The sequence below is a fragment of the Natrix helvetica genome (assembly GCF_964273705.1).
Source record: "Natrix helvetica genome assembly, chromosome: 1".
NCBI classification, from domain to species: domain Eukaryota; kingdom Metazoa; phylum Chordata; class Lepidosauria; order Squamata; family Natricidae; genus Natrix; species Natrix helvetica.
In genome coordinates this window covers 162,784,935-162,808,068 of record NC_138548.1, presented here as the reverse complement: position 1 = coordinate 162,808,068, position 23,134 = coordinate 162,784,935, and the positions used below count along the sequence as shown (strand labels likewise).

The 23,134-nt window shown below is 36.9% G+C and overlaps 1 protein-coding gene across 1 annotated transcript in view; it reads right to left on the bottom strand.

Moving 5' to 3' along the window:
• Positions 1-2,596: 2,596 nt before the first annotated feature.
• PPIG (peptidylprolyl isomerase G) overlaps positions 2,597-23,134 on the bottom strand; it is a 34,765-nt gene continuing 14,227 nt past the window's right edge. Inside the window, exons 5-13 of the mRNA XM_081936173.1 lie at positions 23,029-23,073; positions 21,804-21,891; positions 16,356-16,385; positions 16,114-16,253; positions 15,468-15,672; positions 13,337-13,507; positions 9,669-9,753; positions 7,819-7,955; positions 2,597-7,339 (exon numbers count right to left, since the gene is read on the bottom strand). Of these exons, the coding sequence (XP_081792299.1) occupies positions 6,232-7,339; positions 7,819-7,955; positions 9,669-9,753; positions 13,337-13,507; positions 15,468-15,672; positions 16,114-16,253; positions 16,356-16,385; positions 21,804-21,891; positions 23,029-23,073 (2,009 nt within the window). The 3' untranslated portion in view covers positions 2,597-6,231. The remainder of the gene's footprint in view (positions 7,340-7,818; positions 7,956-9,668; positions 9,754-13,336; positions 13,508-15,467; positions 15,673-16,113; positions 16,254-16,355; positions 16,386-21,803; positions 21,892-23,028; positions 23,074-23,134) is intronic.

The following is a 23,134-nucleotide window of genomic DNA, read 5'->3' as shown; positions in this document are numbered from 1 at the left end:
CATTTCTTCTTTGCAATTTTACAGAAGTATATGCAAAAGGGGCTATATGTAATTAAAAATAATCAAAACTTCTACAAACATGCACTGCATGTTGCAAAATCTATAACCGACTTTTTAATCAGTTATTGCAATCATTTTAAAGTCCCCGTCCCCCCAGTGCGTTCTGTATCTTTAGAACTCCGACTGCAAAGCTTTATCCCTTTGAGATAGACACACACAAATGGCAAATCTAAAATTCCCACACGGCAGACACTAGCTCCAATGGACATGTCTTGCTACTGTCCTATGAAGAAATAACTTGGAGAAGGCAAGCAGGTTCCCTGTTTAATAAATTGCCTGCTTTCCCAACTAATATTTGTACGAATTATTTGAAAACTTATCTGTTTCGGCTGAAAACAGGGATTTCTTTTTTATGACATACAACTAAAATGCTCGTTACTGGCTTTCTTAATTTTAAAAAGTTTGTTATGTAAACAAACTTATTGTCACTCATATTAGCTTTCTGACTGTGCGTCTTTATTTGCTTATACAACAGAACATTATGTATTTCTTTCATCAGTCATCTGCGTTGTTAGTTTTTATTAAGATTTTACCTAAAGAAAAAAAGAACGTAATCTATGTTAAAAGTGCCTTCACAAAACTACATTTGGATTTTTCTATAAGAAGATGAAAGCTTTTTTTCTTTTAAGCTCTCGATGAGGAATGTTGAAGACTAGGCTCCAGTTTAGCTGAGCAAGAAGACATCTGCAATGGGAAGGGGTCACGTGGCTTCTTCCTGGTTTCTGTGCAATCCCAGCATCTGGGAAAACAGGAAGCAGATTGACCCAGAAGCAGAACTCATCCCATTTGAAGAAAGCATCTGCCTGAACACACATAGACATATTCAAGATGTAAAGCCTGATCAGTTTGAATGGCTTCAGTGAAATCGCTCAATCCCTTTTCTACCAACATACAGACATCCTAATAAAAACTAATATATAGGAACACTATTCTCATCAAGCCTGTGGCTTAAGTGGGCATACATTCCATCTCTGACCGGAAAAATTGAATTTCACTATCTTTGGGAAGCAACCGAGCGCTAGACAGGGAAACTCAGAACAGACAAGTGGAGATTTAAAAGGCCTTCTATAAACCATTTTACAAATGGAGGTGGAGAAATGGCAGGGATAGAAGAGAATTTGCCTCATGTAACTCCTAGCCTTTGTATTTCCAAAGGTGAAAAAAACAGGGCTTTTGCCTAAACTTTCAGTGGGCTGCATGCTTAAATTGGGGTCTGATACTTTCCGGTATTTATCCAATTGTAGAAAACATGGAAAAGACTTTTACCACTTTATAAAACTAGAGCATGGCAGAGGCCTGTTTTTCAAGGTCAGGAATTCTGCAATCATTTTAAAGTTTAAAATGGAGAGCAAGTTTTTGACATAAGCCCTAGATAGCTGAAGAACCCATTTCCCAACTTTAGTATTAGATGAAAAGTCAAAATGGGTGAATATGAATCACAGTTGGTGTCATCTTTCACATCAATCTCTATGAAAATCAACCAAATCCAAGGCCACTGGCAATATAGCGGGCAACCGAAATCTGACACCTCTTAAGATCGTTACCAAAAACACCAGGGCAGAAGTTATGTAAGTAGTGATCAAAGTGAAAGATGGAAACCAATCTGCAGCAACACATTCACAACCCTAGCATCTCAACTCTGGTGTAAACACGCTAAGGTGTTGCTACCAGTGAGACCCTTGTTAACCCATTAAGTATCTTGACCTATATATAGCAACAGCAAACTGGCTTTGGGAAATAGGATCTACAGTATTTTTCTTTTTGTGCTTTCTATCTGAAAAGCCAAGTAACTCTATTTCTTGAAACTCTTGCAAACTTAGACAAGGGGCAATCTAGAAAATATTTTTTGATAAATGATGATGGAACTTTGTGGTACATAAGGATTTCACTTAATTGGTAACAACATAACTTTAAAATACAGTGAATGACATGACTTAGTGTAACTCAAACACTTCACATATATGAAAGGCTTCAATATCGAGGGAAGATTCTATAAGATGATTTGGGATTTTTTTCCACAAGAAATAGCATCAAATTACTTCTGAGCCTTAACTTATGAATTGCTGCTGCAGTGAAACAGCTCACTGTATTAGGTTGAAGGCAGTGGTGGGATTCAAGTAATTTAACAGCTGGTTCTCTGCCCTAATGACCAGCTGGTTAGGTGTGGCTCATGTGAGTGGGTGGGCGTGGCCAACTCAACATCACTCACATTGATGGGCACTTTGCCTTAGCTGTTACAATGTAATAAGGGTTAACCAGAGAGGCAGTTTCTGTAAGCAGGGCAATAAAGATTAGGCTAGAAACCACACCATAATGTTTCCTTCCTGCCTTCCTTACAGGATTAGCCCTGTAAAATAGAAAAAAACAAAGTGAGATTTCTTCCAACAACCAGTTCTCCGAACTGCTTAGAAAGTTAACAATCGGTTCTCCCAAATAGGTGTGAACCGGCTGAATCCCACCACTGGTTGAAGGACCTCAGCACCAGTTCAGAATACCTGCCATCTGTTGTTGGTTTTTGTTTTTTTCTGGGGGGGGGGGGGGGGGGCTACAATGGTGCAACCGAAACACTTAGCTAGGGTGAACCGATAAACACAAACACACATAGTCAAAGATGCTGCAATTAGTTAGTAAAGCTGTTCCATATGCCTATGCATCATAAAAACAATCTAAGGACTTTCCTATTGCACGGCAGAATTGTGTGACAGAGAAATTTCCACATTTTAATGCACACCAGCATTAAGATTCCCTAAAGCATTATGTGGGGGAAAATGCAGTTACCTCTGTATCTGTACTTCACTGAATTCTGCAATGCAGCTACTACAATCAAGTAAGTATACAAAAATGCATATGCATTTATGAAAATGCCAAAAATGCACATTAGGTAAAATTGCTTGCAAAAATATTTATACTAGGCAAAAGTACTACAAAAATACATATATAATCAGGAAAATGTGTACGTTTTATGTACACTTTAAAAATGTGCAAATTGATATAGAAATGGGATAAAAGACTCTTAAATTTCAAAGACTTAGCAAATATGTCCTTTCTTCCGTTGCATCTTATTTGCTATGTTTTGGCCTGCATCATCACTCTTATAAAGTACTATAGTACATACAGGTGAAAGTTGGGATCTTGTTGTAATGCATTAAACATTGATTATACAGAATAAAATTTTTAAAGGAAGGTGGATGGATTATATTTATGGACATTGCACACAGCAAAGAAACAACCGCCAGATTGAAAGGACAATCAGTCTTGCTGATAATGCCATAAGGGTGTCCCAATCCAAATTTGGAATCAGTCATTATTCTTAGCAGTGACTCATTATTAAATTGTAAATTATGGCCTTTCAAATCCAAGAAAGAAATACAGATATAAAACCAGACTAAATTTTATTCTATCATAAGTACTGGGCACCTTCATGAAGTTTTACACAAATTTGACTATAAATTTAAAGTAAGTTTTTACAAGGAAGAACGTGGTAAATATAACAGTATTTTCCTCTAGGTAAATTCCTCTAAAAGATTATTGAAACAACGATTAGGAACATTTATACTCTACAGCGATTATCATTATGTATCTGATAGGATCTTTATACATTTAAGAGGAATAATGTGATTGATTACATGGTATTTAAGCTCAAAACAATTTTCTACGATTGTCTCTTGTCCACTTCTTTATTGGGCAAGTAAACTAATTCTTTCAACTTTTGTAATAAGAAAACTCAACTGAAACAGTAACATATTAGTCTTGTATTTAATATTATTGCAGTAGTTTAGACAGCAACTGACTGTATACTGAAGTAAAACTCAAGTTTTAAACCGGGTAATCACCTTAATTTAAATATTCAGCCTTTAAATACCATGGAAATTCTTTTCCAGGTTTGCATTATCTAACTGTGCTTGATATTAATATAAGCCCATGATGGCAAACCTATGGCACACATGCCACAGGTGAGCACAGGCTATAGGGCCTTCTCTGCAGGCACGCGAGCTGTTGCACAGCTCAGCTCCACCATGCATGCGCACGTTCCTTCTGCCAGCCATCTGATTTTCAGGTCTCTGCAGCGCGTGCATGCATGGGGGGTGGGGGGAAAGCGTGAGGGGTGTGGTATCCCCCTCTCCGCACCCCGTTTTTGGTTCCAGGAGGCTTCAGGGAGGCTGGCTAGGCCCAAAATGAGAAGCAGGGGGTTCGCGCGCATGCGGGTTTGCGCACACTTGTGCAGGGGGCGGGGCGCATTGCATTATGGGTGTGGGCACGCATACACGTGCTGTTGCACGCACACACGTGGTTGTGGCACATGAGAAGAAAAACCTTAGCCGTCACTGATATAGGCCATAATGAACACTATACTACATATTCTGCAATTTGTAAATATGGTCCTGTAAAAGAGATCTAAGAAAATAAAAAAGGGGGTAGAGATGTATTGTGTAGTAAATAAATACTATTATTTAATAGCAGACGCATGCTGTTGTATTTGGTAAAAACAAAGAGATGAACAGTATTTGAATCTACAGCAGGAAAGGTGCTTCCAATCCAGCATGAGCGTGACACAGGTATAGTAAGCAACCTATGCTAGACCATATCCACATTTCCTACAATGGATTCAAATACTGGTCCCAAATGAGAACAGTCCTAAGTCCATGCCCAGACAATTTCATGGCTGCCTTACTGAAAAGATCATAGGAAAAACGTCTTGACTGCTTAGTCATCAGGTTCACGGTATCACAAGGTTTTTTTTGCCTATATACATATAAAAAAATTAACAAATTCAATTATCTTATTATACTTTCCCAAAACCTATATTTATGTACATCTGAATTAACATAGAACTTGTTTTCATTTTTCTTCTCGTCACTAAAGAAGTCTGCAAGGTAAGGGAACAAACTGAAATCTGCAGCACTAGTATGGGAATGCAGTACATTTATTATAAACAAAGAAAAGGCGTACAGTGTTTTGTTCTGATATGTGTTGAAATCTGATGAATATATCAAACTTTTTTCATTTCTTCTTTACTCTTTGTGGCACTTTTTCTTATCTCTTATCTCAAAATTAGCATACACACTACCTTACTTATTTTTCATCCAACAACATAAATGTGAGCTACATTATACATATTTTAAATTTATATCAGGGTGTCCTGGGATGCACCCAATGGTTCCTTTTTCCTATCAAAAAAGGCTTCCACTCAAGCAACTGGAGGTGGGAGTAAAAATTCAATTTTTGTCAATTCTCTTAAGCAGCACAATTTTCTATGTTCTACTGCATGTTGTTCCAGAAAGTCCACCCCCCTCCCCCACCGGATCTGTAATAGCAGTTTTCCAAAGGGAATTTATGTTGATAGAAAAATGTGGTACCTTTACAACAGCTAAAACTCAGGAAGGATTACAAAATTATGAAACAGATTTCTTCCTTATAAATTCAGAGAAGCCAGATTTTATTTCTTTCTGAAAGAAGTTTTCTCCTTCAAACAAACTGCAAATTTAGTGAGGAAAAGATAGTCAGACAGCATATAAAATGCACTCTCACAGTTAAGCATGAATTTTCTATAAATTCATTATTATCAGGACCATACAAATAAATTATTTCTGAAATAATTGCTTCATGGAAAGTATTTCACTCAGAACAAATAACTGTTCCAAAGATCAAAGTGATTAACCTTTTCCTGAAAGGGACAACAATGAAATATAACAGCAATTTAACAATCTGAGTTAACATATTCAAACTGGAGAACATTCATTGTCCTTCACTTGAATGTTCTGTTTTTATATATGCTGGTTTTGTTTATTAATTAGAGTTTTGAAATGTTAATATAATTTAGTATTAACATGTTATCTAAGTAAAAAGAATTTGATTCAAAGATGTTTGTAATTTCAGACCAGCCGACCAATTTGCAGTGTGCTTCTAAATTAAAATTAAATTAAACATACAGTATGTTTCCATCAGGTAACATAGAAATAGGATACATAAACTATGAAATATTAAAACACAGCACGCCGTATTACACATAAAACTTGTTTTTCCATTTCAAGTTTATTAAAACTTTAGCAGTACAAATGATCCAGATTGTGGATTATCAAAAAACCAAACTGAAGTCCACATTAAAAAAAAAATGTTCCCCAACATGTCTCTAGAACCTAGAAGCAGAGTGGAAACAATAAGTTCATAAACTCATCCATGCCTATCTTCATCAGTTCCAGCACTTGATTCATGATCGGATTTTTTATCTTTGCCTTGGGCACGCTCTCTCTCCTGATATTTTGATTTTTGGTTGATCTCTTTTTCTCTTGAAGAACGAGATCTGTCCCTTTCCTTTTCTTTACTCCTTCGTGAGTATGATCTTTTCGATTCCCTGTCTTTGCTGCTTCTTCTTTTCTTTGAGTCAGGACTTCTATCTTGATTTCTACTAGATTTTTTGCTTTTATTTGTCTCGGAGCTACTGCTGTCATGGCTTCTTGAGCGCATCTTTTTCCCAGTATCTTCCTTTCTGCGAGAACTTTTGTACTCTTGATCCCGATGCCTGTCTTTACTTCGACTTTCTTCCCTCTCAGAGCTATGGGATTCCTTCCGCCTTTTATGGTCTTTCTCTCTGGACCTCTCTGGCGTGCGTCTTCTCTCTCTACTCCTTGATCTTCCTTTTCTTTTCACTTCTTTATCTCTGTGTTTGGAATAATCTTTACTTCTGCTGCGGTCTCGTTCTTTACTTCTGGACCTGGCTCTCTTGCCTCTGTCCACACTTCTGCTTCGCTCTCTGGCCTTGTTATTGGAACTATGTTTGTTTTTAGGCTGCTCACGTTCCCTGCTTTTTGAGTGTTCATGTTTTCCCCTCTCTTTACTTTTGGTACGATTCTGGCTATTACTTCTAGATCTTCCCCTTTTATTCTTCTCCTTGCTTTTGCTCCGTTCTCTGCTGTGAAAGTCATTATATTTTTCTTTCTCTTTTTCTCTGCTTCTCGATCGCATTTTTTTATCTTCATGTTTACTGTATTTTGAGTCTCTTTCTTTACTTTTTGATACCTCTTTGCTTTTGCTGTGGCTTTTGGATCTAGCCTTTTTTTTGGCTTTACTTTTGTTATGTTTGTCCTTATCTTCTTTCTCAGAATTCCGCTTTGTCCCTCTGTCTTTACTGTCAGATTTGGGATCTTTGGGCTGTGTTTCTTTTTCTCCTCTTCTATCTGGACTTTCAGAACCCACTCTGTGGTCAGTTATTTTTCTTTCTTTTCCTCTCCCTGGACTTTTTTGATTTGCAGCATCCTTCTTGTTTTCATTCATTTCACTCCTTCAAAACAAACAAACAAACAAACAAACAAACAAACAAACTTGAACATAAAGCTAGTGAAATAATCCCACATCATTATCTGAATTTACATTGCAAACTACATGCAGATGCAGGTACATTTAACATATGACAGAAAGAAATACCCCTAAATCAAAAACACAACATACTATTGCAGAACTCTGCTGTATGAGTCAAATGTGACATGAAGGCACCTAAAAAATTTTGTGGAAGAATTTCCTAAGAGCGGAAAAAGAAAGCACATATACGCTTCTTTCCTCTCCTCTATACTTGTTTTAATTTACATTTAAGCAGATTATTATTTTCTTTTTCTTCTAACAAGATACTACACGAGCAAAATAGGGAATGGAAAAATAAATTACTACTTACAGGAGTTTCATTGCTGCTCTGACTACGTGAGATAAAAATCTAATAAATAAATAAACAGCAGAGAAATGGCTACCGCTTTGAGTGCATCTTACTTGTCTCCTTTTATCCATCTTTCTCCACTTGATACTCTCATTCTTTGAGCTCTCTGCATTTCCTGTCTCCAGTGTGGAGGAGTCTCACTGCGTCTAAAGCGATCCCTCGACCTGGATCTTGAAGGTGTCCGGTACCGCTTTGAAGGAAAAATTAGATAAAACAAGATGTGGATCCTAATTTGTACAGCAACCATCATACATTTGATTGCAAATTACATATTTTAAAACATAATAAAACCTCCATCTAATGGACCATTTGGGGATAAGAATTGTTTGTTGATTCAATGTTCAAGTGAGATAAATCAACACAATTGATACAGGAAATGTCAATTAATGCTTATGTAAATAATATGATATCAAATGTACAAACTTCCATGGAAATAATAAACTTTCTTGGTGAAGATGACATTTGATGTAAAATTTTATCAGTTGCACCTGAGGAATTGTGATTTTATTGTATAAACATTCACAGTTAAACATCCATACTATTTTCCAAATCCACATTTGTACAAATGGAGCTAATCTATTGCTAAACTTTATTCATATAACTAAGTAGAAATCGGTTAGTGTAAACAGTTTTTAATTAACAGAATCCTTAATTTTTACTGTTGTATTGATTTTTCAAAGTGATTTCTCATTTTTAAATACCTGTCTTTCAGTTTTCTAGCGTCTTGCTATAATAACTTTCGCATCTAACCAGAAAACGAATTACTTTCTTATGTGTTACTGCATACTGAATGGTATGCAGAATCTATCAAATCTATGTTATTTAACAAATTATATTATCTTCTTTTTGATATGTTATGTTTTTATAATTCTCATTTGAAAGAAGCCAATTAATAAGTTTACTGTTTAATTTTACAATTATTTTTACTAGAGCTATGCCATACTCAGTTCTAAACATTTGATCCTTGAAACAGAAATAAAAGACTTTAAAAATTAGGTTCTTTGGGAGTAAGGATTATGGGAGAGTCAGGAACTTTTCCTTAGCAAAACTTTGTCCCACAAAGCTAGTGAACATTAATGAGTTTGTGGGAGTCTTCTAATGGCACTACATAACAGCCTTGGCAGAAGGCAGTCAATTACTGGAGAACAAAACAATTTAGCAATAAAACATGTTCATACTTGATGGTAAAGTCTCCCTCATGGGGAGACTAATAAAACATGCATCCCAATTTAAGGTCAATATTTTGACCCAATCTCAGCTTGCTGTACAAATCACTATATGCTAACCAACCTGAAAACACATACAGGCAGTCCTCAACTAATGGCCACAACTGAGCCCAAAATTTCTGTTGCTAAATGAAACATTTGTTAAATGAGTTTTGTCCCATTTTATGACCTTTCTTGCCAAATCTGTTAAGGTAATCATTGCAGTTATTAAGTTAGTAACACTGTTGCTGAGTGAATCTGGCTTCTCCATTGATTTTGCTTGTCAGAAAGTAGCAAAAGGGGATCACAGGACCCCGGGACAATGCGACCATCATAAATTTCTGTCAGTTGCCAAAAATCTGAATTTTGATCACATGACCATGGGGGTGCTGCAATGTGCAACGGTCGTAAATATGAAAAGCAGTCACAACTCAATTTTTTTCAGTGCCATTGTAACTTTGAACAGTTACTAAGTGAACTGTTATAAGTCGAGGACTACTTGTATTGCTTTCATTATGGCTTGATATCCAAACTTAGTATGATACATAAATGCAAAATGCTGCATTTTGTTTGCTAATTCTACTAGCCTTGGGATGGATAGACAGACAGGCAGACAGACTGACATATATCACACAACTAAATCACGGTTTATTAAAAGCCAAAGATCAAAGAAAACGAACTGTAAAAAGTAAGCATACCCTTGGTCCCCTTCCTTTTATTTTTCGTCCCGATCTTGTCACCAACAGCCTTCTCTGATATGATGCTTGACAATTTGATGGGTTGCTAGAAATGAAGAAAAGGAAAAAAAATCTGCTATTTAACTATGATTTATCAGTTTCTTCTACAACTACATACTTCTGAAGCCCACAAGCTGCCAACACTATGCTAAATATTTTTTGCATTAAAAAAAAAGAATTCAAATATTGAGTGGTGAGGTGACAGTAATAGTAGTAATAATAGTAAATTGTAAGAGTCTTAGTCCAGCAATACCAACTAAAATTCAATCAACAAAGAGAATACAAACAATAGGATATAACAAGGCACTTTTCTTATATTACATAAAGATGACTGCAGAACATCATGCGTATGCAAAATTAACTGAAAATAGTTAATAAATATTTAAATAACAAAAATGTTTGTTTGTTCCTCCCTTTATAGAATGTTTATCAACTTATCAGTAAATAAATCCTACTGAAAACAATGGGCTACCTTTTAAGTATGGTAATGATGCTAAAATCTGTGTTAGTAATTATTTTAATTAAGGGTTTAAAAGCTATTTTAGCAGTTTTATGTTGCTTTAATGTGTATTTTTAATGTGTTTTGGGGAAATTCTTATTTTTTTAAACAATACATATATTTGTTCTGAGAAAACTACCTTAAATATTTCCAAAAGAAACAAAAGTCTGATCACCAGAACAAATTTATAATTATTTTGAATCATTGTCTATATGCAGGAATACAAGTTAACATACAGTTTACACAGATCACAATTCTGGATCAATTCTGATGTCAACCCAGTTAACATGTTGTTTATTCACCCGTTAAGATATAATCTTAGCTAAAGTGGGCAGATTTTTTAGTAAAAAGTAAAACTGTGCATCTCACTGCAAAGTCTCTAAGGGCCAAATATTTTTATATAACTTATTTTTTAACTGTGGTCTGTGGATATCCTAGGAAATTAGCATATGTAAAATTTAAACAACTTGCTGATTTTCCATATAGTTATATTGCTCTATTCTGTGTGATCTGGCTTGATATTTTGATAATTGCATTGCTTTGGGTGGGGTGGGCAAATGCAATATTCTGTGTATTGCATTAGGCATTTCCTTGTCCTGAGTCAAACATTCGTCCCATTCTTCAACAAGAACAATCACCCTGGTTGCTGCCAGATTTGGTGGGGGTCTGTTAACATGAATGGCTTATCAGTCTACCATACACTCTCGGTGACAACTACCAAGCTAAATCTAACAAAATTGCTCAATTGAACAGCCCTGTGTGGTGTGGGTATGCTAAGAATGGGCTGTGGGGTGGGTGTCTGCAGTCTCATCTTTCCAGAATTAATAATCAGAATATTGAGGTATATATCAGAATATAACCACTGTATTAGGTGGTCAGAATGACTGTTCTGCTTTTGTTAATCCTGATTTTATACTAAGCATTTCTAAGAGGATATAGCCTCTGTATACTAAGAGGATACAGCCACTTTAATAAATAAAGGAGAAAAGCGAGGGACAACTTTCTCTAGTTGTTAGGTGCACAAGCATTGATCTGATACTATTGTGACAGGAAGAAATGGTGAGAGATACTCTATACCAAATAACTGGATGCTGCTGCCCTTAGTATTGGCATTCATGGTTACAAATTAGTAGATTAGTTCAGAATGGTTTCCATAACCATTTATCTACCTGATAATATCATTGGTTACAGCAAACCTCCTTCCTATGCAGAAGGAAATTGACTTACTGTAATTGATGACCTAAATGTGTTTTACTGTAGGTTTGAGAGGAAACCATTGTCACCTATATCCACCATCTCCATATCAGATACACTAATAACAGCCAAGCCTACTATAACTGACCGCATCCCTTTGGGGATCCCATCTCTGGTGATTACAGAAAATGATGTGAATCGCCTAATTCATAAACAAAAGTGGAAAAGCATCAAACCCAGACAAGATAACACCTGCTTGCTTGAAAGCTTATGCTGACCAATTGGCCTCCAACTTCACCCGCATCTTTAATAAATCACTAGAGATGTGCTATGTTCCTTCTTGGTTCAAATGTTCTACTATGAACCAGTGCCAAAGAAACCTTCCATTAAGGAACTGAATGACTACAGACCGGTTGCTGTGATATCTGTAGTTATGAAAACCTTTGAAAGGCTAGTGCTGGCCCATCTGAAAACCATCATGGACCCGCTGTTAGATCACTTGTAATTTGCCTACCAAACAAATAGATTGGCAGATGACGCTGTCAATATGGCTCTCCACTACATCTCAACATCACCTTGAATCGCCAAAGACCCATGCAAGGGTCCTTTTTGTAGACTTCAGCTTGGCATTCAATACAATCATTCCGGATATTCTTCTAGCTAAACTAAATCAGTTAGCTGTGCCTAACCACACTTGTAAATGGATCATAAGCTTTCTTACAGACAGGAAGCAGCAGGTGAAGCTAGGCCGAATCACATCAGATATCTCTACAATTAGCACAGGAGCCCCCCCACCCCCACCCCCAGGGCTGTGTGCTCTTCACTTCTCTCTATATACCAATGACTACATCTCAAAGGATCCTTCTGTTAAAGTACTGAAATTTGCAGATGATACAACAGTGAATGGTCTCATTCAAGACAATGAATCTGCATACAGATGGGAGGTTGAACAACTAGCCTTGTAGAGCAGCTGGAATAATCTTGAACTGAGCACACTCAAAACTGTAGAAATGATAGTAGATTTTAGGAGAAGCCCTCCTATACTACTACCACTCACAGTACTAGACAACACAGTAGCAACAATAGAGACTTCAAGTTTCTAGGTTCTCGAGACTTAAAATGGACATCTAACATCAAATATGTCATCAAAAAAGCACAACAAAGAATGTTCTTCCTCTGCCAATATAGAAAGCTCAGGCTGCCCAAGGAGCTGCTGATACAGTTCTACAGAGGAATTATGTAGACAGATGCAGACTTCAATGGAGTTAGAACTGCAGAAAAAAATATTGCTATCAATCTGCCTTCAATTGAGGACCTATATACTGCATGGGCCAGATAGAGGGCCGTGAAATACAGACCCCTCGCATCCTGGACATAAACTGTTTCAACTTCTACCCTCAAACCAACGTTATAGGGCACTGCACATCAGAACAACTAGACATAAGGAGTTTTCCCCCCTCCCCCCATGCCATCACTCTGCTAAACAACTAAATTCCCACAATACTGTCAAATTATTTACTAAGACTGTATTACAATTATTCTTCTCATCTTCACTCTTTCCTATCTCCTTATGGCTATAATGTTGTTGCTTGTATCTTATATTGTTTACTTAGTATCCTAGTATGATTTATGTTGATTGCTTATTTAGTATCCATGACTATCACTAAGTGTTGTATCTAATGAATGTATTTTTACAATGACTATAATGATCTATCACTATTGCTATATGTGGAGCTTATGCACAGAAATGACAAATTGCTTGTGTCTAATCACACTTGGCCAAAACAGAATTCTAATTCTAATGTTATTATTTTTCCACCATATTATTCTACTTTATGTTATACATTGTTTCCACTAGTTTGTGATCTTCATGTTTACACATAGTAGTTTAATATCATACTATTGTGTTGGTAATTTTTTAAAAAAAACACCTTACCTTTCCCTTTCTCTTTCTCTGTTCTTTATCTCTTTTTCTTTTTCATCTACTTTGGGAGGACTTTTCCTCATCAGAAATCTGTTTTCTGGAACAGGAGGAATCTCTTCTGGACGGACTGTAGAAAGTGGCTGTTGCAATTCAGGATTTTCTGTTTCAGCTTCACTAGCTGAACTTAAATTTATAAAACAAAAGAAGATATTTATCTATATTTTTAGAATAATGTGTTAAGTTTCCAGATGCCAAACATTTTTCAAATTTACTTTATTTTAGAAATTTGTATTGGAAAGTGGGAAAATATTTAATATTTTAATTTGAATTGTGCTGGTTTTTCTTATGCCTTGCGGATTCTAAAGACATGGTTGAATATGAGGACATGCTTTTTGGGGGGGGGCTTTTTACTAACATAGCAATTAAAAAAAAACACTATTGTAAATTACTGAACAAATATAAATCAACAAATTTAATCATGCTTATGGATAGTTTCTGAGCTGCTTAACTGGAAATGGATCCACACTACAGAAAGTCTCCAGGTTGTGACCCTCCAGTTTACAAACAACCCCTATTTGCGAATAAGCTGCCGGCAGTACTCAAAATGGCAGGCGGTCAACCAGCAATGAGATCCAACTTAAAATGGCAGGTGGTACTTCTCTCTGCTAACTGAAAAACCACTGAACCCTTGCAGTATCTCCGTGAGCATTCGTTTTTACTGGTTCCTGAAAGCATTGCACAGCTCAAGAATGTTGCCTGTCGTTTTCAGTCATGTCGCACTCATTATTCTCTCCACCTCAAATGGCAAACATTACTTTACCCCCATGAACTGAAGCATCACTGAAGCAGCACAATGCCTATATGAGCATCCCAAAGTAATGCATGTATTTTTAATATGCAGGTAATCCTCAGCTTATGACCACAATTGAGCCCAACAAGTCACTAAATAGCTTGTTGCAGTTTACAAATAGATTTAAAGGTAATTTAGGAATGGGATTTGTTCTTAAGCTGGTGACTTGCTGTCTTATAAACCCATTGGAATGACTTCCTACCGTATCATGTCCTGATAATAAGGCCATGCCACATTTTTCTGGTGGGCAAAAATATAAGCCCTCCCCACAAATAAGGCCCCTGGACAACCCCCACCTCTGGCCAGGCAGAGCACCATTCACCAACCTAGTGGTATCCCAAAGGTGCCAAGCCGTGGGAATCGGGGGAGGCAAAGGTGATCACATTGCTTGGAGCCTTCGGGATACCGCTAGGTTGGTGAGCAGCGCTGTGCCCAGCTGAAGAGGGGGGTTGCCGGGCGGCTACTCTCTTGCAAGCGAGCTCCCAAAGAGCCGGGCACAGCCTCATGGGCGAATGGCTGTGTTGCGCTGTCGCAGCAGCGCAACACAACAGCCATGAAGCGACCACGCTCACGAGCAGTCACCCGGCAAACACCCTTTCAAGCTGGGCACAGTGCCATTCACTGACCTAGGGGTATCGCCAAGCTGCATGAGCGCCCGTTTGCCGCTGCCCAGCTCCTGCGGCTTGCTGCCTTCGAAATCCCAGTGAAAGGCACTCTGCATGGCTGGAGAGAGGGGTTGCGCAAGTGGCTGTTCTGCTCCCGCTTGCGCGCCTCCCAGCTTCATGATGCCCTGGCCCAGCTCTCCCCGTAGAGGCAGAGTACCTCTGCTGCTGCCGCCGCATGGCTTTTTCTAGCAGTGGCCACTCTGGACGTGCACTCTATGGTTGTGGGCCAGTCATTCGCCCATGAGGCTGTGCCCGGCGCTTTGGGAGCCCGCTCGCAAGAGAGCAGACGCCTGGCAACCTCAAAACAATAAACTCTCCCCTCATTATAAGGCCCAAGCCATATTTTGTGGGTAAAAAGAAAATAAGACCCTGTCTTATTTTCGGGGAAACATGGTAGCAACGGAAGCATTGTTTTCTAAGTATCTCAAGAGTTCATCCAAAAATATATTTTAAATTATTATGATTTTAGATACATAAGAAATCATATAAAGATATTTATTTCACAAACTAACTGAAATTGACAGTGGAAAATGTATCTTTAATTCCTTCAATTTATTCTGTGTTACATTTGTTGCGATAATAGCGCAGGAAATGTTTTAATGCTTTCATAGAAATCTTCTCTATGTACCTCTTTTTGCTTTTTTCCTTCTTTTTCTTTTCTTTTTTATGTTTCTTAGAGGTTTTTTTGTGTTTCTTTTTCTTTTTCTTTGTTTTTTCTTCAGGAGCACTGTCAGATTCACTTGATGAATCAGAAGATGTTTTTGAATCGCTTGAACTTTCTGAATCACTAGATGAAGATGACGACTTGCGTCTTTTCTTCTCTTCCTTCTTGGCTTTAAATGAAACCAACAGAAAAGCACTTACTGCCTAAGCGTAAAAAAATACTCTTTTCCTATCTTCTCCAGTTTATCATTTACTTTCCAAATATTAAGGCAAATAAATAAAAGTTATTTCCTAAGAATGATTTTTCATATATGAAGATGCTAAATATTACTAAGTAATTTGTTTTAACTGTAATCACAGAATTGCAACTGTATCACCTTCAAGCAGAAATATATTGCTTTACCTGCAGAGTCTAATGATCCTTTATAAACAATTTTAACAATGGTAGTCACTGGAGTTTAAAGCATTAAATCATTAAAATAAACCAAATAATTAATTTCTACAAAAGGTGATTGGAAAACAAAAGATTAAAGCTGACTGTTTTTCTTTGCTGCATTTGCAATTTGAAATGGAAATAGCAGACTATTATTAAAAAGGTATTTTAATTTTACCTTTAGATTTTTGAATTAGTTCTCCACAACTCATTATTCGTACTTCTGCATATGGTTTACTAGATGCATCGGTCTTCTGATTTTCTATTTCTCTTACAACTTCTTGCCCCGAAATTACTTGTCCAAAAACAACATGATATCTAAATGAGTGAAGCATAATCTTAATAAATGACTAACATTTCTAACTCATTGAAGAGTTCAGCAGAATTTTCCAATTACAAGTAAGAGACAAAAATACATACCCATCAAGATGAGGGGTAGGCTTAGTTGTTCTATAGATGACACCAGGGGCAAGAATTTAATAAAAAAAGGATAATATTAGTATCAAGTTGAGAAGGAGAGCGAGCACAAATTCGGTATATTATGACAGAAATGACAAATATGAACAAAAGACATTAAATATTGAACAGCAACAATGTCAATACATTAAAATGTATATACAGTTCTGATTATTACTGTAACCATACCTAAAATTCAAAAAATATGTTTAAACAAATATATTCTACATAGCCTAGTTCTGACTGAGGTAGTATACTTTGACAGCACTATACTATATATGGCATGAATATTCAGAACACTTCTGAATAGGAACAATTTCCTGCACCTAACGCCGTGATGGCGAACCTATGGCACGTGTGCACCTGTTAGATGCATGTGTGCGCTGGCCAGCTGACTTTGGCCTTCTTTTAAGGCTCCGGGGCCTTCAGGAGGCTTCCCTGAAGCTTCCGGAGGGCGAAAAACAGCCCTACGGCCAAACCGGAAGTCTGTTCCCGAACTTCCTGTTTGCGTGTTGGGTTGTTTTTCACACCCAGGAAAGCCTCCGGAGGGCCTCTGGAGGCAGGGCGCAGATGTTTTCACCCTCCCCAGGCTACTAGAAAGCCTCTGGAGCCTGGGGAGGGTGAAAAACAGGTCCATCACGGGCCAAAAGTGGGGGAGAGGGGGGGTTGTGCGCATGCTTGAGGGGGTTGCGCACATAGTATTATGGGTGTGGGCCCTGCGCTCCCCCTGCTTTTGGCCCACGACGGGAAAAAGGTTAGCCATCACTGACCTAAAGTATCTTATACAACAGGCTAAAGTAGACTATTTCCAAACATCCAATTTCTGTACGAGTAACATTTTTATATGGAGACATTTTCAATAATCTGAGCCATCACTTTTGTAATAGTTTAGACTCAGGTTTTTTTGTCGACCAGGCTATAGCTATGGTATTTTTCGAAGTATAAGACGCACCAAGTTTTTGAAGAGGCAAATTAAAAAAAAAGTAGGTAGGTAGATAGAGGGCTAGAGAGGTAGAGAAAGAGAAATACAGTAGGTAGGGAGGGAGAGTAGGTAGGTAGGTAGGTAGAGGGCTAGAGAGAGAAATACAGTAGATAGGTAGGGAGGGAGAGAGTAGGTAGGTAGGTAGGTAGATAGAGGGAGAGAGAGCGAGAAATACAGTAGGTAGGTAGGTAGGTAGAGAGAGTAGGTAGGTAGATAGGTAGCGGGAGAGGGAGAGAGAGAGAGAAATATAGTAGGGAGGGAGGGAGAGAAAGAGAGTATGTAGGTAGATAGGTAGAGGGATAGAGAGAGAAATACAGTAGGGAGAGAGAGAGAGAGAGAGAGAGAGAGAGAGAGAGAGAGAGAGAGAGAGAGAGAGAGAGAGAGAAGGTAGGTAGGTAGAGGGATAGTGTGAGAGAGAATTACAGTAGGTAGGTAGGGAGAGAGAGAGTAGGTAGGTAGGTAGATGTTTCAAGGTGCATTTATCCATGTGCTGGAGAAGGAAATAGCTGACAACCTGCAGCACCTAAGACTTGTTTCTGCTGGTACAGCACTTGATCAATCTAATTCTCATCAATCACTCTAACTAAAGAGCTTTCCGAAAGGGGAGGAAAAAGTTTTTGCACTCTGCAAACCTCCCCAAAATGTTTTTTTCCCAAATAAAAGGCATGACTAGCCTTGGGGGGGGGGGGGGGGGGGATGCTTGCAGTGTGCTCCGGGGGGGGGGGGGGGCAAAAATGAGTAAAAAACGGCCCGTTTTTTGTCAAAAAAATTGCATGCATAGCCTTATGAAGACTTATAGAATGCTGCTGGGGCCTGGGGGTCGGGGAAAAGAGGCCCATTTTTTGCTCCACTCCCCAGCCCCCAGCAGCTCTCTGAAAACCTCCATAAGGATATGCACGGCCATTTTGGTGAAGGGGCGGGACTTCAGGAGGCAAAAAAATGCTGTATTCGATGTATTAGACGCACCCAGATTTTCAGCCTCTTTTTTGAGGGAAAAAGGTGCATCTTATACTCTGAAAAATATGGCACTTGTTAATAAAAGATGCTATGTAATTCAATTTTAATAGTACAATACTACTGAAGCATTTGGTTTTATACCAATTTATTTGTTCCACAAATCTCTCTAAACTTCTTTACCACTAAGCAAATAGTTTACATTCATTTTTGAAGAGGCAGTTTCTGGTTAATGTAAAATTGAAATTAAAGAAGCAAAGACAAAGAATTTTTTTTGAAGACACTACAGTCCTCAATACATTATTCAATCATGTCCACACCCCCATGCCCAGTTTACTGAAGTGGGGGGACAGTCCTGATACGTCACATGACGCTGCTATGACAATATGCGTTTGACACCCCTGAATTAGAGGGAATTACAGATATGGTGCTGTGTAAGTAGCAGAAGAAACATAGTAAAGAAACTGAAGTAGTACACACACACACAAAAACATAAGGAAAAATTTACTAATACCTATATTTCCACACTAGCAACAACTAAGTGTTTTATGGCACTTTGCATTATATAGAAAACTTTCATGAGTTTTATCTGGAATGTTTTTAATGATTGTATGGAAGAAAACCAGTGGTTAGTTGCAAGTTGAAGGAAATACTATGTTGGGGGACTGAGATTTCATGGGAGGCCTATTAATATACTTATTGCTTCTGATTTTTCTCTCCCTCAGAATTATGATGGCTTTACTAGCTTGTGTTTTGATCTGCTTGTGATGTTAAATCCCACGATAATTAATATTCTCTCTCTCATCTGTAGATGTGTTTTGGTAGGAATTTTGACCTGCCATATATAATCAAGACTTGGATTATGAAGGATTAATCTCTTCAGAAGTGCTCTCCTGTTCAGCACCCTAACAGATTATAAAGTGAAGGAGTATTCTTATAGATTAGATTCTTCAATCTAGTACTTCTATCATCCCTAACTAGAGGAACCAGAGCTGTCTGGAACTTATGGAAGTTGTAAGAATTTGAGGATCTAAACTTCAGGAAGTCTGTGCCCAATCAAATTGTTTTAGAAAAAAAGTATCCCTCTTGATAGATCAAAACTGGGGAATGCTTGTTTATTCACATTTTGTCAGAACTTTAATAATTTGCTGTGGCATGAAATGTGTTTTACAAGTTTAGATTAGTAGGTTAATTATGACCCAACTGGGTTAGTGGCTTCATTAGCCCACATTCTGATATCCTTTCATTTAGCTTGTCAATGAATGTATGTGCTTTCACTGGCTCTTGGACTTATGTCAAATGTTGGTCCTCTATAAAGCAGTAGAGACTGCTTATGAATTAGAAATGTATTTCAGCTGGTATCATTATCCCAAGCCATGGTATTACTATTAAAGTTTCCCTCACTTATTTATCATCCTTGGCAATTGGGCAAGCAAGGGTCAGAGTTAGGCAACATCTGTTTGACATATACCATCAAAACAGACACTGGAAATATCACTCAGCTTCCCATGACAGGCAGCAGGATATACACTCCAGCACCAGCTATGTATTCTAAATCAGAAAAGATTTTATCTTAGCCCAATGTAATGCTCTCCCCACAGCATCTCTAGCTGGAGGATATAAAACAATCCAATATTCATTATAAGTATGTCCTTGAGACTCGGTACAGACATAAACATGTTCTTATCTATATCTGCATATACAGAATCTTGAAATGCCCCAATTGCCCCACTTCTGACTAGCAAAATGGGATACAGTGACCAATAGTATAAGCAATGTCTACTTTCTGACATCAACGCTGAAGTAACATACAAGGTTGCCAAGTTTTGCATGGCATGATGTAAAATCAGACAAAGAATAATTAGAGTAATTGGACCAGCCAGAGTATGGATAGTCAACAGTGGATCAGGTTCAGCAATAACCTTTAGTTTTTGGGTATAGATGCCATGTCAGTTATTATACCACATTAGGTTTCTCTCAGCCACAATAGGGTTTCTGTAAGAGAAGCTTACAATTGTCAAAGTCTTTTGGATAATTTTATTGTTTTATTTACAAATATACAGGTATACAGATAGTCCTTGACTTATAACGAGTTGCTTAGCCAACAGCCCGCAAACGGTAATTGCAACCCAGGTCTGAAGATCTGACAGCCATGTTCTTCCTTGGTCAGGGTGGACAAAAATTAATCATTTTTTTAAAATGGATTTTTAAAAATTTAAATATATTTTTTTATTTAAATTGTGTTTTTTAATTTTATCAAATTTATTTTAATAAAATACTTTTGGAGTAAAAATCTATCTAATAATAGTTTTCTATTTCAGATATACTAATAATTTAATTTATTCAGCATGAAATGGAGCTTAGATACTGTATGTAGCCATGAGGCTGTATATTCTGCAATATTTACATTTTTGGTAAATCCATTCAATGAATACAAGCTCTGCAAGCTAAAAAGGAAACCTTCATTTTGTTTGCAAATAATAATATTGAAGATTCTAATTACCAGCAAGAAAAGCCCCATAGCAAAGAAATGGCTTCACTTAATGACCATGGCATTTGCCTAACAACGAGTGTTCACTTTACAATTGCTTCATGACTGCCGGAAAGTGGTTATAAAATCAATCACATAGGACTATCACAACATACGACTGTAATTGGTAGGCTCCATTACGATCCCAAGTCAAGGACTCTGCCTGTGTACGTGTGCATTTGTGTACTATTTGCGTGTGTTTGTATTTTATATTGTTATTTCAAGTTCATATTGTACAGATTGCTAATTTTAATTTCTTCTTGTTATATACATATAAGCCTAGGCATATTTGATTTAATATTGTATTTTAGCCAAACTGTTTTGTTTGTTTGTACTTTTCTTAACTATCCTGACCTTGTCAATTTAGTATTGGTTATTTTAAATATTTGAATACCAATTCTCTTGTACTAGTTAATGATTGCAATAAAGTTATTATCAAACTTTCCTCATATTTTACTATGGCATGTTGAGTTCTTATTCAGGAGCAAAGAGTTCTTACTTACTCTTTACTTGTAGCTTCCCCTCCTCCAATTACAGTACACCTTCAATAGCGAAGTCCATCTGTAAGTTCCTCTACATTTAGGCATTAAGAAATATTTTTATTGTTATATTGTTCTTTTTAAACTTTTCTTATATTTATGCTAATTGTGATTTTAATTTTACATACTTGGAACTTTTTTTGGAATTTTATGATAGTAGTTGTTTTGCTGGGTTTTGATGTACAATACTCTAATAATTTCTAATTTTTTCAAATTGTATTTCTGTTTATCTTGTAAGTTAGTCTTATATAGATCTTCCATACTTCTTAGAAATAGTTAAATAAAAGCATTCTCTGTTCTAAAGGTATTTATACTTGTAAACAGCAAGTTATTCCAACAATTCAAAGTTCTTACAATTTAAATCATAAGGAACTCCATCCAAATGATGGAGCTAGCATGATACTTACATAAAAAACTGTGAACCATTTGTATCTTTCCCTCTGTTGGCCATTGAAAGGAGAAATTCTTTGTTGTGCTTTACAGCAAAGCTTTCATCTAGAGAAAGCGTTTGAATTACTTCAAAAATCCAAGTTATTACCTTGCAGTGGCATTTTTTAGCATTTTAAATTAGGATTGTCAAACTGCATAAATGTTATCATTGCTGTGCCAAACAGTATTCAAATAGATAAAACTAAAGACAGAGATGTATACTATAATTCCAAGTTTATTGGGCAAAAATATAAATATTATTTGATTAATACTGTTGGACAGCATTCTCATATGATAAATAAATGCAGAAATACAACTATCTAGTAATTCATTGATCTGTTAAACAAGAACAACCTGTACATGTCTCATTCTTATTATCCAAAAAGACAAGATGATTTTTTTGTGGAAAAAAAATGTTATATTTTGCTACATGCAGTTTATAAGAGTGTGCCAAAAGTAATATGCTATACTGTTAGTTAGAAAATGCCTCATGAATAGCCCTCTGTATTTTAGAAAAGGTAATTTGGAAATTTGAAATAAAAATAAATTTCAATTGTATGCAAGACTTGTTCGTAACATATTTGTGTCATAAAAGTGTCTTCTCTAACTTCCAGTAACAGCCTTTTAATATCATCAGCTCACATTTCTAGGAGCATGAAAAGAACTTGGATTGGTTAGTCAGAACTAGCATTCAGCCATCTTCTAGTTTTTACAGAGAAAGACCGAAACCAGAACCATTTATTGGTCTACTTGGGCCAACTGCCAAATTAGCATTCACTTTCTGCCAAAAAAATATGTTTGCTAAAGACATGTCAAATGACTGGAATGATGTTTTATCTCTCTCTCAGACATGAGCAAGGAGGGCTGGTTTGTTAGCAACCAATGAAATGGTTAAGCTGGCCTTGGCAAAGGGACGTTAAATGGAGGCAAGATGCAAAGCTGTCCCACACCTCAGGAAAAAAGGACTTACTACCTTAAGAGTAGAAAAAGAGGTGAGTTGGTATGCCACTGATTATGAGATCACTTGAGGCCAGACTTTTTACAAGTTCTAAAATAACTGTACAGTTTATGATTCTCATTATGAACCTCAAAATAAACTATGATCCTTAGGAAAAGTTATTTTGTAGACCCATAAAATATGTTGTTCCTTTTCACAACATAATGGTGGAGTTGCAGGCTAAGCTGAGAAGAAATAGTTCTTACCTTCAAAAAAGCCTCCATAAATTGATTCTCCTCCTCTCCCATTTCCTTGTATGGAAAAAAACACATACATATAAGAAAAGATCATGAAAGCATTCAATAGAAGATA